We start from the raw sequence: 17396 nt of genomic DNA, 5'->3' as shown, positions 1-17396 counted from the left end.
TAATGTACCGTAAGATTTCAAAAATTTCGGTCCATCTGTTTCTAAAAGCGGAAACTTTAAGGTAGAAATGACAAACAAAATTCCTCATTCATGTATTTAACATCTAAAGTCAACCTCATCACATTAATCACCAACATTGTCCAAAATAACTGCCTGCCTGCCTGACCGTGGCTGGTAACTTTTCTGTCAGGCTGCATAAAAAAATTCCTCCACCTGCCCGACTGTCTGGCAGATAATTTTATGACTACTAATATATTCAGTTTTATCATAACTCTTTGTAGATACTCAAGTGATTATTTGCATTTTTCCAACTGAATCATGACACACATTAGTCTCTTATTTTTGCAATGTTTCAATATAACCAGAGTTTGAATATTTAAGCAGGTAACTTTGAAGATGGGCAGGCAACATTTAAGGGTCACCTGCCTGACTGTCTTTTTGGGTTCTAAAATTATTTCAAACACAAATCGCCAAATGCTCGGCAACTATCCTGGATAACAAATCAGGTGAAATTAAGTCCTTGGATGGGTGACCAGCTTGGCTCCTGAAAGTTTCTTGGGCTTCGGCCTTGCCCCACACTGAAGCACATGTGGTGTCTCATATGGCAGGTGACTTTGTTCAAAATGTGCCTCTGTTCACCCAGCAGTGAGTGGGTACCCGGTAGGATGAGGTGGTAGAAACTAACATATTTAGTCCACTAGTCCTTATAATGATAACATATGGCAAAACCCTTAAAAATGGCAAATTTCTACTAGTCCTTATGATACCTTAACTATTGGGCAGTTTGGCAAGGACTACAGGACTAGTGCCAATTTCTAACGCTGGTTAACCTTCCAGCACCTAACAGGCAGCTTGGGTTGTATACTCCCCAGGGAGCTGAGAATGAATGTTGAATGCACACTGATCCAGTGACCGTGGTAAAAATGAGCAGGCTCCTGTGTGGTGTGGAAATAAGTTCAATATAAATAGCTGATTATCATTAACAACCCAATTATTTGAAAGTTAGTTGACATTTCCCATATCGAGTGATGTATATTCTATACAATCTGGAAGGATGGCCAGCTGGTCGACCGGCAGCTGTGACCGACAGCTGTGACCGGCATTACGGATCAGCCTTTGCACCATCAGGTTGTCTGCTGGAACACATCACGAGGCCATGAAATAAGACACCGGTGTGCTGATTAACTGACCTGATCGATGGCCTGTCAACCTTCAACAATGACTGCTTCCTCCCGTTAACTGACAGTGTTGAGTGTTGGTCATACTATTGACCACTGGCTTCATTAATCAACCTTCAACATTGACTGCTTCCTCCCGTTAACTGACAGTGTTGAGTGTTGGTCATACTATTGACCACTGGTTTGTCTGGTCAACCTTCAACATTGACTGCTTCCTCCCATTAACTGACAGTGTTGAGTGTTGGTCATACTATTGACCATTGGTTTCTCTGGTCAACCTTCAACATTGACTGCTTCCTCCTGTTAACTGACAGTGTTGAGTGTTGGTCATACTATTGACCACTGGCTTCATTAATCAACCTTCAACATTGACTGCTTCCTCCCGTTAACTGACAGTGTTAAGTGTTGGTCATACTACTGACCACTGGCTTCATTAATCAACCTTCAACATTGACTACTTCCTCCCGTTAACTGACAGTGTTGAGTGTTGGTCAAACTATTGACCACTGGCTTCATTAATCAACCTTCAACATTGACTACTTCCTCCCGTTAACTGACAGTGTTGAGTGTTGGTCATACTATTGACCATTGGCTTCTCTGGTCAACCTTCAACATTGACTGCTTCCTCCCGTTAACTGACAGTGTTGAGTGTTGGTCATACTATTGACCACTGGTTTCTCTGGTCAACCTTCAACATTGACTGCTTCCTCCCATTAACTGACAGTGTTGAGAGATGGTCATACTATTGACCACTGGTTTGTCTGGTCAACCTTCAACATTGACTGCTTCCTCCCATTAACTGACAGTGTTGAGAGATGGTCATACTATTGACCATTGGCTTCTCTGGTCAACCTTCAACATTGACTGCTTCCTCCCGTTAACTGACAGTGTTGAGTGTTGGTCATACTATTGACCATTGGTTTCTCTGGTCAACCTTCAACATCGACTACTTCCTCCCATTAACTGACAGTGTTGAGAGATGGTCATACTATTGACCACTGGTTTGTCTGGTCAACCTTCAACATTGACTGCTTCCTCCCATTAACTGACAGTGTTGAGTGTTGGTCATACTATTGACCACTGGTTTCTCTGGTCAAGATAGAACTCCTCACAGGTTGTGATACAGCAGCCCCTCAATGTGTCTGTGGAATTTACAGAATTCTCCCCTGTCCACAGGATTACATTTTGGGCAGAAATATCATTGTAAGAAAGTATTATTGTAAAGCATAAATGTATATTTAGCCCATTCCCTGCCCTGTGGCAAACTGATGACCCCACAGTATTGAGAAGTACAAAACAGTACGAGAAACACACTTGTAATAATCTAGAACAGAAACATCATTTTTTTAAACAAAATCACCAGGAACACTGCTTAAACTCCTTGTGGTGAAGACTACAGTGCCGGTAATTGGTAATTTGGACAGACATCTAAAGTTTTTGTTTGTTTGTTGTTTAACGCTGCACTCAGCAATATTCCAGCTATATGACGTCAGTCTGTAAAAAATCAAGTCTGGACCAGACAATCCAGTGATTGACGTCATGAGCATCATTCCACACAATTGGGAATAAGATGACATGCATCAACCAAGTCAGCGAGCCTGACCACACAATCCTGTTAGTCGCCTCTTACAACAAGCATACCGTATTCGACGTAATAAGCGTCCACGGCGTTATTTGCTAATATATTGGCTAGTGAAGCTAGTGATTCCCAGTTAGCACCCTTCCGATTGATCAATGTACACAAGACTTATTTATTCGTGTATAATACGCACTCGTTTGTTATATGCACCCTTAATTATTGGCAATTAAATTCTCGAAAATATATCTATCGTGTATAATATGCACAGATTCTTCTTTCATATCATTTCAGGCTGTCAGCATAAACCACAAAATTTACAATCTTTCAACCTCGTTCTTAAGAGCCCCTATTTCTAATTTTGAGAGGCCCCTGGGCGCTTATTACACCGAATACAGTAGTCGCTTTTTACGGCTACTAACCCGGATCTTCACAGGGTGACATGTAGAGTGAACATACATGGTTCATAAAATAAACCAGGGGATTAAGAAATGGAATTGGATGTTACACTTACAGGGAAGATTTAAAAACAAATTTGAATGTAGCCAATAGGGCTTGCTGATGATGATGATGATGTGGTACACTAAATCACTATCATCAGATTGAGGTATTGCCATTTCAAACCTTTGGCATATGGTGTTTGTCATCTTCCCGAGGCAAGAGAGTTAACTGACTATAAAAGTCCAGTTTTTACCCTTGCCGAACTAGGTTGGTATTATGGAGTTACATTTTGGCTGGACTAACGAGTCTATGCATAGTCCAATCAACAAAATCGAAATCCGGTCAGTAATCTGTCATGTAGCTTTCTGTCGATTGCAGGATTTGCAAAGCATGTACACCGCCAACTCGTTGTCAACAAATATTTTCTAAATCTTGGAATGCACTTCGCGATGTAAGACCCGTTTTATCACATAATAGATCTTGATTATCGGTCAGATCGTCTTGATTGGGTACCGCCATTTTGTTCGATACAAATGCAAAGTGATACGAGAGGTGGAATCTGATTGGGCCATTGGAGAGGATTAGAAGGGACATAACCCGTAATAACTTCTGGTGGCGCTACGATTGAGCCCAGGAATTCCCGCCTAGTTTGGCAAGGGTGGAAACTGGACTTTAAAGTAAGTTAACTCCCTTGCTTCAGGAGGATGGTTGTTCATCAACACTCCCAACAAGCAAAACTTTTAGGACAATTTTACTGAGGCCCAAATCTAGCTGATTTTACTGAACTTCAATCATATTTATAAACTGTTCGTCCAGAAGGCTTTCAAAGCCTGAAGTCTGACACAGTACATTGCAGGGTATTATTAGAATGAAGTGATCTCAGCACTCGCAAAGGAGGTGGTATGAAAAGGGCACTTTAATTCCACTTGAAATGGCGAACAGTTCAAAGATTCCCTCAACTCTAACTTGAACTAATGGTTTGAAAATTATCAGATGAGCTCAAATGGCTGACATCTAGCCCCTTTTCTTTCTCATACAAGCCAGTTTATTGGACATGCTCAAATACATATATGGATAAGATAAGTGAAAACGGATGACTTTTTAACTTCAAGAGAAAATCAAAGTACCTTGAAGGTGACTGGTCAGACTGGTTCCATGTAAAAAATATCATCCGGGAATAGCGATCAGCTGCTTCGCTTAGGGTTATTATTATTTTAAATATGTTTAGTAAAGGCTGCATCAATAAACAAGATATTGGAACATATTATTCCTGATAAAAAAAATAGTTTCAGATACAATTTTTGCCGATCCTTGCATTGAAAATCCTTAAAAGTTATATCATTGGGTGTGTCTTGACCGAATCACCGGTAGATTCCAAGAAAACGTGTGTACAGCTGATTGCTGTTTCCGGCTTAGTTTACGAGAAAATACACAAGGTAATCTTAATCCCTGAATATAAAACAATGCCTAGCAGAACAATAAATACTATTTAAACGGTAAATCAACATGTCTGGTGATTTTTTTTATCTCAAATTCACCCATTCGTTTGCCGGACTTCGCTGAAGGGGTAGATTCTACGGTGTAATTTTTTTTCTGCGCTTGGTATTCGAATATTTTTTTGCCAAAATACTGAACCCCCTAGAGGGGGTAGCGCATTATACATGGGTGCGCACTATACTCAAGAAAATACTGTAAGAGCAAGCCTGGACCCAGGAAGAAGTGTTTTTTTAAATATGCTTTATCTCCTAAGAATAACTTATTGAAAACCTTAAAAAAAACACAATAAATAACATTTTACACCTCCTCATGTACAAGACACATTGGTCGACTCACTCAGATATAGTATAATATTTACAGAGATGTTACAACATTTTTAATGAATGTGTTATGTTGATTACAACATGAAGTTCCAAACAATCTTGATTCTTTATTCTTTCTTATTCTTGTGTCTCAACTCTCATGTACAAACATTAGATTAACTGTAACAAATAGAAAGGATTTCATTGAGTATATGGCTTTTGAATTTCCTAAATTTACACATTAACTTCCTAATACAGCAGTAATATTAGTTTGGGCTAGTTTACTTTACAAAGACATGAACATTTAACAATAAGGTGTACAACACAAACCTGGAAATTGCACTAAGTACATAATAGTCCAATAAAATGTACAGAAACAATGCCTTAACTGCACTAAATACACAGGAAGCTTAATATTCCAAATACCTTTCATAACTTTAGGCCATGAGAATATTATGAACAAAATTGAAGTCTAGGGTGTATTTCCATGAGCCAAGTCTAAACCAGCCACAAACCCTCAATTATGAAGAATTAAGATACTGTGTATGATAGAAATTCCTCTGCATTATAGATGTGATATTTTGTTACGATATATGTAATTCCTATTGCAGCCATTGCTACTGTATGTATATATGTACTATAGGCCTATGGCCTTTTCAGTACTTGAAATAAAGATTGATGTGACAAACCATATACCTAGATCTCTCTTTCTAGGGGTAGCAGGCATATTCCGATATCCATCCAGTAATTAAAACTGACAATGTTTTTTAATATTTAGTGCTGTCTTTTTTAACATGATGACTTATGCTGAATGGGACCACAGTATTTTCAAGCAAGTGACATTTGGTGCGGAACTGGGGGTGGTGTGTTTAGCTTCCGGTACTCTGAAAAGGAGCTGGCTGAGCTAGGATTTTTTTGTTATTTTTTGCTGCTTTAAGGCCAGACTGTACACACATGTACAGGTTACAGTTGTTGAATGCTTAGTTATTTTTTTAAACAATATAATGTTTCTATAGAAGCCTATGGAAAAAACACTTTGTTGTGTGTAACCCACAGTACTCGTAGGCCATAAAGAGTTGTCTCCCCTGCATGAACTACAAGCAAGCTCCTTCCCAGCGCGTGACACCTTCGTTACACTCTCCGTAACATCGCTGCCACCAGCGTGGGCGAGGCCATTAAAAGAATCTTGAAATTTGCCCTCTAACCCCAAATGTAGTAACGTTGATACTTTTGTTTATGTCTTTGGGAATGCCATGATATTTCATTTTGAAAAGGTTTACGACTGACCATGTTTTCCAGATGAATTTACTTTGTTTTTTTAATAATCAGATTGGTTCGAGATTGCAGACTAACGGAAAATCAACCAACTTCTCCCTTACATTCTTACTATATCAATAACACGATAGTTTTAATGAAACAGAAATTCAAATTAGCAGCGATAAGTGTATTTGGCGTCACGACAGTCGTCACTTGTTTGTAAACATAATGGTCATTCGGTTGCGAGTTCAACTCCATGCATGGTTGTGGCCACCTATTCACAGTGGGGAGTTTTGACTGGTGATGTTTACCCAAGACGCAGTTAATTGAAACTTAATCCAATCAAACAGAAAATATAACTGCTTCCGTGAAAAAAAATCACCTGATGTCCTCTGAATGAGGTGGGGTGAGATGTGTAAGTGGATGCTTATACTAGTTCAGACTAATGTCGATTTTATAGTGCTAGCCCACTGACTCCAAACCCACCACCCTTGTTTAAACCCCTTAATGCCGAGCACCAGGCAGGGTAACAACAAGTACCATCCTGTAACATCTTTCAGCATAATGCAGCCAGGGATCGGAACCACCGACCTTCCGCTCTTCTCTTGATGTGATGTGGCCGGGGATCGGAACCACCGACCGTCCACTCTTCTCTTGATGTGATGCGGCCGGGGATCGGAACCACGGACCTTCCGCTCTTCTCTTGATGTGATGCAGTCGGGGATCGGAACCACCGACCTTCTGCTCTTCTCTGATGTGATGCAGTCGGGGATCGGAACCACCGACCTTCCGCTCTTCTCTGATGTGATGCAGTCGGGGATCGGAACCACCGACCTTCTGCTCTTCTCTGATGTGATGCAGTCGGGGATCGGAACCACCAACCTTCCGCTCTTCTCTGATGTGATGCAGTCGGGGATCGGAACCACCGACCTTCTGCTCTTCTCTTGATGTGATGCAGCCGGGGATCGGAACCACCGACCTTCCTCTCTTCTCTTGATGTGATGCGGCCGGGGATCGGAACCACGGACCTTCCGCTCTTCTCTTGATGTGATGCAGTCGGGGATCGGAACCACCGACCTTCTGCTCTTCTCTTGATGTGATGCAGTCGGGGATCGGAACCACCGACCTTCTGCTCTTCTCTTGATGTGATGCAGCCGGGGATCGGAACCACCGACCTTCTGCTCTTCTCTTGATGTGATGCTGCCGGGGATCAGAACCACCGACCTTCTGCTCTTCTCTTGATGTGATGCAGCCGGGGATCGGAACCACCGACCTTCTGCTCTTCTCTTGATGTGATGCAGCCGGGGATCGGAACCACCGACCTTCTGCTCTTCTCTTGATGTGATGCTGCCGGGGATCAGAACCACCGACCTTCTGCTCTTCTCTTGATGTGATGCAGCCGGGGATCGGAACCACCGACCTTCTGCTCTTCTCTTGATGTGATGCAGTCGGGGATCAGAACCACCGACCTTCTACTCTTCTCTTGATGTGATGCAGCCGGGGATCTGAACCACCGACCTTCTGCTCTTCTCTTGATGTGATGCGGCCGGGGATCTGAACCACCGACCTTCTGCACTTCTCTTGATGTGATGCAGCCGGGGATCGGAACCACCAACCGTCCACTCTTCTCTTGTTGTGATGCGTCCGGAGTGTTTGAATGTATCATTAATGTACTAACAACTGATGCTCAATATACCGTGATGTTGAATGTGTTGATGTTTTTATTGAAGTTGGTATTTCCACTCCCCAAGTGTGTACCCACTGTATGTCATAGTTTCAAAATATTGCTGGCCAGGTGGGCTAGTTAGCCTTAAAAGTTTCTAGCCAGTTTCAAATTTCACTAGCTTTAAAATGTGCCAGTTTATTTTTCGCCCCAAAATGTTTAACATGAGTAGTCAATGTATGTTAAGTCACACAGCTTGTGATTGGTTAAACTACAAATTACAACCAATCAAAACACGTTTGTTATACACATTGTTACAGTGAAAACAGTCTCTCAAACAAGATGAAGGAGGATAACTCTTAATCTTATCTCAGAACATTGATTTGTGACACAGTTGATTTATTTTTTCAATTTTTCATTATTTACGGAAATTGGAGAACCTTTTATCATTTTAATCAACTAAGACGTGGGCATCAACAGAAAACTGCTAAAATGTCAGTAGCCCTACAGAAATTTTGCTAGCCATGGCAGCTATTTTACACACTGTTTTTCACTATATTTCATTCAATATTGTTAACATAATTATCGAATTATGTCATAATTTTCGGGTGGCCCAGGCATGAAGATAGAGGCCCCAGGCATGGTTCCTTTCCTGGGTATTAGTGACAACAAAGCATTACACATCCTCTTAATTCTACGGACAGATTGAGTGAGTTTGGTTTAAGGCCGCTTTTAACATTATTCCAGTTATATCACGGCATGTCAGCTTAATGTGGGAGGAAAGCCCCAAGTGATGCAGGTCTCAGACGTTTACCACTTCAGTGAAACCCACGAGCACGGGTATGGTGCTGACAAACCTAGAAACATAATCGGGGCGAACTGGGATTCGAACCCACAATCATAGGTTTCTGGCCTGCCGAAGGGACGCAACTCTGCACTGCGAATCGAGGCGCCTTAGACGACTGGCCACCCGTGCCCCGCTGTGGACAGAGATTTCAATGTAAGATTGAAGAATATCAACTGACACTTACTATTTCTATGTGAGCAGGAAGGAATATTTGGTTCATTCAATATAAAACATCAACACTGGAGAATAATCAGTGTTGATTATCTACCGAAACAGATTCCTTTGGGAGTAAATGAGAAAATAGCAGTGAAAATTATATAAGTGGTTCACTGAAAATCAATGATGACACCAGGTGTTTGTGACAAGAGTTCCTCTACCGGCAGCTCCAGCCAATCACAGTTTGCATAGCCATGCATGTATTCTCAGAACTTTAGTTTACCACCTTTGCATTTTTTCCATTTTTGAAATAAGCTAATATCTGCAAAACAAGGCTAAAACAAAATATTTCATTTCGTTTTAAATTTTTGAAAATGTATGCAACACCATGCAAGTAATAAAAAACCAATCATGTTCAAAAGGAAGTTTACTTACAAACATAATCTTCATCCACGGAGCCCCACGACCCCTCATCGTCTGAGTCTCCATCTGATGCAGAGTCCCGATACTCTGGAACAAGACGCTGCTTGCTTCCGTTTCTCTCCCTCGCCATCACGCTGTTGAAAGACTTTGATTCCTGATCACGTGTAAGTCGGTCTTTCCATGAGGACATGCTCTTTCGTTGCCTCGCCTGACTACTGTGAGGCAGCATTCACCTGAAACAAAACATAGAAAAAAGGTTTGTTTGTTTGTTTGTTGTTTAACGCCGCACTCAGCAATATTCCGGCTATATGACGGCATTCTGTAAAAAAATCAAGTTTGGACCAGACAATCCAGTGATTGATATCATGAGCATCAATCCACGAGGTCGAGATTGATGACATGCATCAACCAAGTCAGCGAGTCTGACCACCCGATCCTGTTAGTCACCTCTTACGACAAGAATAGTCGCCTTTTACGACAAGCATGGGTTGCTGAAGACATATTCTATCCCAAATCTTCATGGGTTTGTCTTATTGAATAGGATGTCTGGGAGATGGGTTCAAGTTGCCACAGACTTGTATTACTTTAGGCTAGTATTTATCTATAACCTATTACTGAAACTAATATCATATATTTGCATTTTCCCTGAATCCTAATATATATTTGGATGTATAATTACATGAAAATTTGTATAAATGTTATACCTAATACTTAATATCTGCATTTTCCCAGTGGCAATAAAATGATACATGATGTGTGGTGATACGCATGGGATCAAAGTCTAATAATTAGTTAAAAATGGCCTTAGAGAAACATGGGCAAACATACAAATGTTGACTTTGGGGCTGAAGAATTGATTGCTATTTTGTTAGGAAGATCAAGTTTCCTAGATACATGAAGTCAATTTCTGGGAGATATTAATTCATAACATTCGTAGCATGACTAAATTTCCAGGTGAAAGTGCTGAAACCAAATGCTCTGTAATAAACAATCCTATTTTGGGGCGTGGCCTAAAGATACCATTGCATCATGGATGTGACAAATGTTTTTATTTGCTGATATGTTGAGGCTAGTTCTGCCAATCCTATTACAATAAAAAGACTGTTTACACTGAGGAGTGAGTGAAATGACCTTTGGGGATCTTGACATTGGGAATAATTAAAACAACAATTAATCTCGGTAACTAGCATTTCATGACTAACATCTTCTTTTCATACCATAAACCATCTCCTGCCCTCGGAGATGACTGGTTTGGTTGGGTTGTTGTTTAACGCCGCACTCAGCAATATTCCAGCTATATGATGGCGGTCTGTAAATAATCAAGTCTGGACCAGACAATCCAGTGATAAATATCATGAGCATCAATCCACGCAATTGGGATACAATGACATGCATCAACCAAGTCTGACCACCCGATCCCATTAGTCGCCTCTTACGACAAGCACAGTCGCCCTTTACAGCAAGCATGGGTTGCTTAAGATCGATGCTCATGATATCAATCACTGGATTGTCTGGTCCAGACTTGATTATTTACAGACCACCGTCACATAGCTGGAATATTGCTGAGTGCAGCATTAAACAAACAAACAAACAATTGTATCAGGTTATATAATGCTAGCCCACTGAGATATATCACAGTTTAACATGAATGCCCCAATCACACACGATACTGTCTCTGAGACAAACAGTCCTTGTTTTATCCCCTTTATGTCAAGGGCTAGCCATGATAAAACGATGAGATAATATAACTATTAATTCATACACAACATAATGATATTCTTATGATGAATACACAAACACCGAAACATGTTTTTTATTTAATCGTCCCACCTATCAAAGACTCACACAAAAAACAGCCCAACAAAACATATAAATCCGTTCTGAAGCCTCTCACTGCTCCAGCTAAATATGCACCTACCAGATGTTACTATCATGAATACTTTTCATGTTGTCAAAACAGAACATTAAAACATTATCATACATTTCATCACACATGTATATATTTCAGAATCAATATTCAACATGATAACATAGACATGAAAAAACACCTAGGAAATGGATAGACGGCATTGAATAAATCATTTCTGTTACTTCGCATCTGTCATGAATATATTTCAGTCAAAATAATAGTGATTCCACAAGGATTTATCTCTCCAAGTCTGCACAAGTGTCAATATAAATTCCCAATTTGAAACAACACATTCCAGCTTGTCATATGACGCTGTTTAATATTCTTATGTTCAAATAGTCATACAAAACCCAAGCCTTATAAAAATAAAAGATTTGGGTCTCCGGCAATGTTTTTTGAAAATATAGCGCGGGCAGGTGTTTTTATTTTTTTTTATTTTTATTTTTTGGAGGGGGGGGGGGTGGGGGGGGAGGTTGTTGTAAACTAGTATATATGTAACCGATAAACAGTTGTGTAATCAAAAAACAGTTGTGTAAATCAATAAACAGTTGTGTACAATTAACCTGGGAAAGGGCCTCCCTACATAAATGTATTCCTTGATGAGTAAAATACTGGAATCCAGTATTTGACTACCGTTGGACTTGGAATATTTAAGGATTTTGGTGGGGTTTTTTTAAAATGGAAATAAAAACGAAACAAGCAGCGAACTTGATGATGATGCGGGTGGTGCTTGTCATTTGTCATATATCATGCTGATTAATGACCTAAAGTTCAAATACTCATACAAAAGCTAAGCAAAACACAGAATAGTGATAATCATAGTACACGTACATAGCGCTTGCACAGTAGGGATGTCGCGATACAGGTGTCACCCAGGACCATACGTATCTCGATACTGCATGTACCACATTTGTAAGGAAAACCCAGTGAGGTGAGGTGAGGTGAAATTGGGTTTAACATCGCGTCCAAGATTATTGCACTTATATAGTGATCGGGTATCCCATCAAGCAGAGTCTGCCAACAATGCACTAGTGTACCGGTAAATCGCGACATTTTTAACATCATTAACATCATTAACATCATTAACATACAGTGTTGGAAATAAGCCATGACAGTGAAGGTGTCCTTGTCGTAGCCCTAATTTATAACTTTAGAATTGGTGTCCCTGAATTCAAATACTATGGCAACAAACCTCAAGGAACCCAGACCCCCTTTAAATCATTAACACAGATCATCCTACTTCTGTCTACATCTTCATCTCCAAATACTCACCTCACCAGCCATTTGTTAGAATAAATTGTCACATCAACGTGTAGATATTTGCAGCTCTGTTCAATACTGTAGCCTCACACAGCTACGTACTGACACAGACTTCACTTCACATTTGTCTGAAAAATCAATCAAATCTATACATGCATGTGTCTCTGCTATGTGTACAACAAAACACGAAACAGGTATACCATACGTGTTAGCCAAGGGAGACAACTCAGATGATATTGATTTTACTGTGGCCACAGATGTCTCTGAGTGAGGTTCATCTGTACTAGCTGCACATGTTATTTGAAATTTCATTTTATTTATGATCTTTACAATCAAAAGATAAAAAACATGAGAGTTAACAATTGTTCTTGTATTCAAGCTTTTAACCTCTTGTCTGTGTTTGTTTGTTTGTTGTTTAACGCCACACTCAGCAATACTCCAGCTATATAACGGGGGTCTGTAAATAATCGAGTCTGGAACAGACAATCCAGTGATTGACATCATGAGCACCGATCCACACAATTGGAATCGATGACATGCATCAACCAAGTCAGCGAGCCTGACCACAAATCCCGTCTTGTCTGTGAAAGATGAAGCAGTGTTTTAAGGCAGGGGTTTATCTTGACTTACAAAAGTGGGGGTTCAGGGGTCCCCAAAAATTAATTTTAAGGGTCCTTGCAGGCTATATGAGGGTTCTGTAGAGTAATGAAATGCTGTAGAGTTCTGTACATCTTGATAATTATTTTAGAGCCTGGAATGAATCAATGATCATGTTGACAGTGGTCATGATTGATGGATGAGTGAGTGAGTGAGTGAGTATGGTTTTACGCCGCTTTTAGCAATATTCCAGTAATATCACGGCGGGGGACACCAGAAATGGGCTTCACGCATTGTACCCATGTCGGGAATCGAACCCGGGTCTTCGGCATGACGAGCGAACGCTTTAACCACTAGGCTGCCCGACCGCCCCGATTGATGGATGAAATAACAGACACCCATAACTGTTCTTGATGCACTGTAGGTACTATGAATATTATTGTGCGTACCTCAGGATGCAGTAGTAATTGTGTCGGCTCCATTCTCTACATTTGTGCGTCAAGTAAAGGGCTCTTGTAATTAATGAAAAACACCAGATTCTTTCAAAAATGCAGTTACATTGAACACAAGATTCTATACAAAATAGACGTAGACACCATAAACACAAGATTCTTTTCAATGAAAGCTGACACCATAAACGCAACATTCTATTCAATAAATTCAGACACCATGAACTCAAGATTCTATTCAATAGATGTAGACACCATGAACACAAGATTCTTAAGAACTGAAAACATTAGTTTGGATGGGTTCATTGAAGTGTGAACAATTGAAAAGCGATGGTTAAACTGTGTGAACTTCCGAGCTTACTTCGTACGTAAAGGCGACTAACCGGATCGGGTGGTCAGGCTCAGTGACTTGGTTGAAGCATGTCATCGATCACAATTGCATGGATCGATGCTCATGATATCAATCACTGGATTGTCTGGTCCAGACTCGATTATTTACTGACCGCCGTCATATAGCTGGAATATTGATGAGTGAGGCATAAATCAACCAACCAACCAACCCCAATTATCGTAAAGCTGTGCGTGTAAACGAGATCAAGGGCTAAGGATAAAATGAGGATAAAATAAGGGTAAAATTGAGATTAGGAACGAAGAGACAGCAAGATCAGTGACACTAGCGCGAGGCACAGTCGGCAGCCTGAGCCAATCAGTACTGTCAGCTGTGACCAGAAACACCGCCAGTGACCATTGTTGCCCGCTCAGCTTTACGCGCGAAATTTGACTAAAGCAGCTTTTCAGATCGTTCCAGGATATTGACTGATTGTCATCTAAAATGCCCTAAAGATATTCAGATACTGACAATTTTATTATTGTCCACATTCGGGAAAGACACAGAAGGTTGGCCTATCAAAAGTTGATGAAATCATTAAAGTGTCCTCCTATTGTCATTAGCCTCTAACAAATTCACTTTGAAAGTTGAGACAATACCTGTGTGAGCCTTCCAAAGTTCTTCGCCGAGTGCCTTCCTCGTTGTTTATATTTTTGTAAAGGGAGGTCACTCGCATTTTCTCAGTTTTGCTCCTATCGTAAAGATAATGTGAAAAACGCGTGTTCGTATCAAAGCACTGATTGAAGATTGCATTTTGTTTTTGCGCATATAGCGATTTTGCAATTTGAGAATCTGTGTACTAGATGCTTAGGATTAGGCACGTTTAAAATCTGAATCAGACATACGATATAATGCAGCATACGAACAGTAAAATTGTCGTTATGAAAAACATATTTCAATGACGTATACTGCTTAATTTGATTATATAAACCCTTTATCACAATTAGACCTATCGAGTGCAGATGAAAACTGAATGTACAATGCATGTCATCAATGTGTGTACGTCAAACGACAGACATGGCCAATAGGGGACAGGCAGGGTAACAACAAGTACCATCTTTTAACGTCTTTTGGTATGACCAGGGCGGTGATCGAACCCTTGCTTGACAACTGTATGAGGATATATACCGAAACGTCGCCTTTACATTAAATACAGAATATCCATTAATTGCGTCTACTTTGTCAGTGAGGGATTCTCCATATTTTTATTGCTTTGGGTTGAGGGGTTGGGCGGGGTTGTGGTTGAGGATTTTGGGGGGGCTGGGGGTGGGTGGGGGCTCTACTACGTGTAGTGGTATTTACAGTGTCACTATATCCCACATTTTCATCAGCGTCATAGCTGGTTGTTACATCGACAACCTCATCATCAACGTCAACGTCAACGTCACCACTTTCTAATATGGTTCTGTTTTATCAGATCGATCACAGACGTTCAAGTATAATAATAATAACCTCTCTCTTGAGCTGATATTTGTTCTACGAGTTTCCTATTTACATATGCAAATGCTTCTGAATTATGTTTACGTTTCCCTTCCAGCTTTTCGTGTTTTGTTCTATTGTGAAAGTCTAAATATTTGTCCAAGTTGGTTGATTTGTTGTTTAACGCCGCTATCAGCAGTATTTTAGCTATATGACGGTGGTCAGTAAATAATCGAGTCTGGACCAGACAGTCCAGTGATTGATATCATGCGCATCGATCCACACAATTGGGATACGATGACATGCATCAACCAAATCAGCGAGCCTGATAACCCGATCCCATTAGTCGCCTCTTACGACAAGCACAGTCGCCTTTTACAGCAAGCATGGGTTGCTGAAGACCTATTCTACCCCGGATCTTCACGGGTCATTTGTCCAAGTCTGACAATAAACGGTTTTTGATTGATTTTCCTGAAACAGTAGTTTATCACACTGATAATCCTGATAGGCTTTGCTTCTCTGCAACCCCTTATCGTCATCTGCTTCCCTGGTCTAGATGATGTAGATGGTCTACATAATTCTCTACAACTGTCATGGGTACGATGTACGTCTCTGAAAATTGTTTTACATCATCGTCATTTGTTAGGGAATTCACGTCTTCATGTAACTTTCGCAACGATGCACGAGGTTGGTAGCCATCTACTGAACTATTTTAATTTGGTGTGTCAAACAAATCCATGTAATGCATGCATGTCCTTTATTGTTGATATAAGGGAAGGGGCGGTGTATTCTTGTTACCTCTGAGCCAGACCATTCACAACAAAATTCACACGTTGGCTGACAAGGTTTCTTAACAAACTCCATATAATAGAGTTAGACCGCCTCCGTGGTCTAATGGTAGAGCGTCTGCCCTGAGAGCGGAAGGCCCGGGGTTCGATCCCTGGCCGCGTCATACCAAAAGACGCTAAATATGGTACGTGTTGTTACCCCGTCTGGCGCTCGGCATTAAGGAGCTAAAACAAGGACCGGTTGGCTCGGAGTCAGTATATTGTGTCTGAGTGGGGTATTCATGTTAAACTGTAGGGGGAGGGGGTTTGTCCTGTGAGATGGATGACAGGGGCGCTGAGGGGCATGCGTGGATTCCAGGTCAGACTAGATCCCCGGCTGAGAATAGATCTGTTTGTTGTTAGCAAATTACTTGAAAGGGGCTGTGCGGTCAACAACTATAAGAGGATGTCATATTTAGAATTGAACTTGGAAACAAATCTGAAGACACTAAATCAGTCAGCAATAGAATCTTAAGTGAAAAAAGTGAGAGAAGACTTCCAGAGGGATTTCAGGAATCTTGAAACTAAAGTCATGCAACTAGAGAAATCACATGCTGATATTGTGCGGAGTGGAACGATGCATATTTTTTTACCAACTCCTGTTATTACGGGACAAGCTGAATAGCGACAAGATCGTGCACCTTTCGCAGCCATTTTTTTGCGACTGGGTTTCGTCAAAGCCCAAATGGGCATAGCTAAAAGAATTGTCAACTGTAACAGACGTTATATTTGGGATAACACTTTCTCGGTAAAGTACAGATTCTCGTACTTTTCCACTACCAGAGTGAGGCACCTAATCGCCAGCTCACAAAGTCAGCGATCTAACCCACTCAGCCACCGAGGCTTCTACAAAGATGAAAGTTCAACATCTGGTAGTCTAGTCTACTTAGTGTACCCTTCTGACAAATGGCATTGTGTGTTCATTTGTCAACTCGTTGCGTGATGGTTCACGTATATTTCCCCCATGTACCATAAATATCTCAGATGCTAGTAAAGCCCCACATCGGGATTTACGGTATTATGCGGTATTATTGAACACATTTAACTGTATCTTGGGTATATTTTTAGATGCAAGACATATGTAAAAATAACAACACAAATTATTCCCGAGGGAGTACTTGAAGTCATACGCGCATTCGGATTGATTTGTCGTATTTTCGCACAATACATTGATCAATAGGGAGACGAGTCTTCTTACAGGTTACGG

The 17396-nt window shown here is 40.7% G+C and overlaps 1 protein-coding gene across 1 annotated transcript in view; it reads right to left on the bottom strand.

The window, feature by feature from the left end:
• LOC139461005 (endothelin-converting enzyme homolog) overlaps positions 1–14587 on the bottom strand; it is an 84400-nt gene extending 69813 nt beyond the window's left edge. Inside the window, exons 1-3 of the mRNA XM_071242472.1 lie at positions 14543–14587; positions 12522–12637; positions 9353–9573 (exon numbers count right to left, since the gene is read on the bottom strand). Coding sequence (XP_071098573.1) covers positions 9353–9569 — 217 coding nt within the window. The 5' untranslated portion in view covers positions 9570–9573; positions 12522–12637; positions 14543–14587. The remainder of the gene's footprint in view (positions 1–9352; positions 9574–12521; positions 12638–14542) is intronic.
• Between the last annotated feature and the right edge of the window lie 2809 nt (positions 14588–17396).

Source organism: Haliotis cracherodii, unplaced genomic scaffold, assembly GCF_022045235.1.
Source record: "Haliotis cracherodii isolate W230 unplaced genomic scaffold, xgHalCrac1.p SCAF_14, whole genome shotgun sequence".
NCBI classification, from domain to species: domain Eukaryota; kingdom Metazoa; phylum Mollusca; class Gastropoda; order Lepetellida; family Haliotidae; genus Haliotis; species Haliotis cracherodii.
The sequence above is the reverse complement of the archived record's forward strand: the minus strand, read 5'-3'. Positions and strand labels throughout refer to the sequence as shown.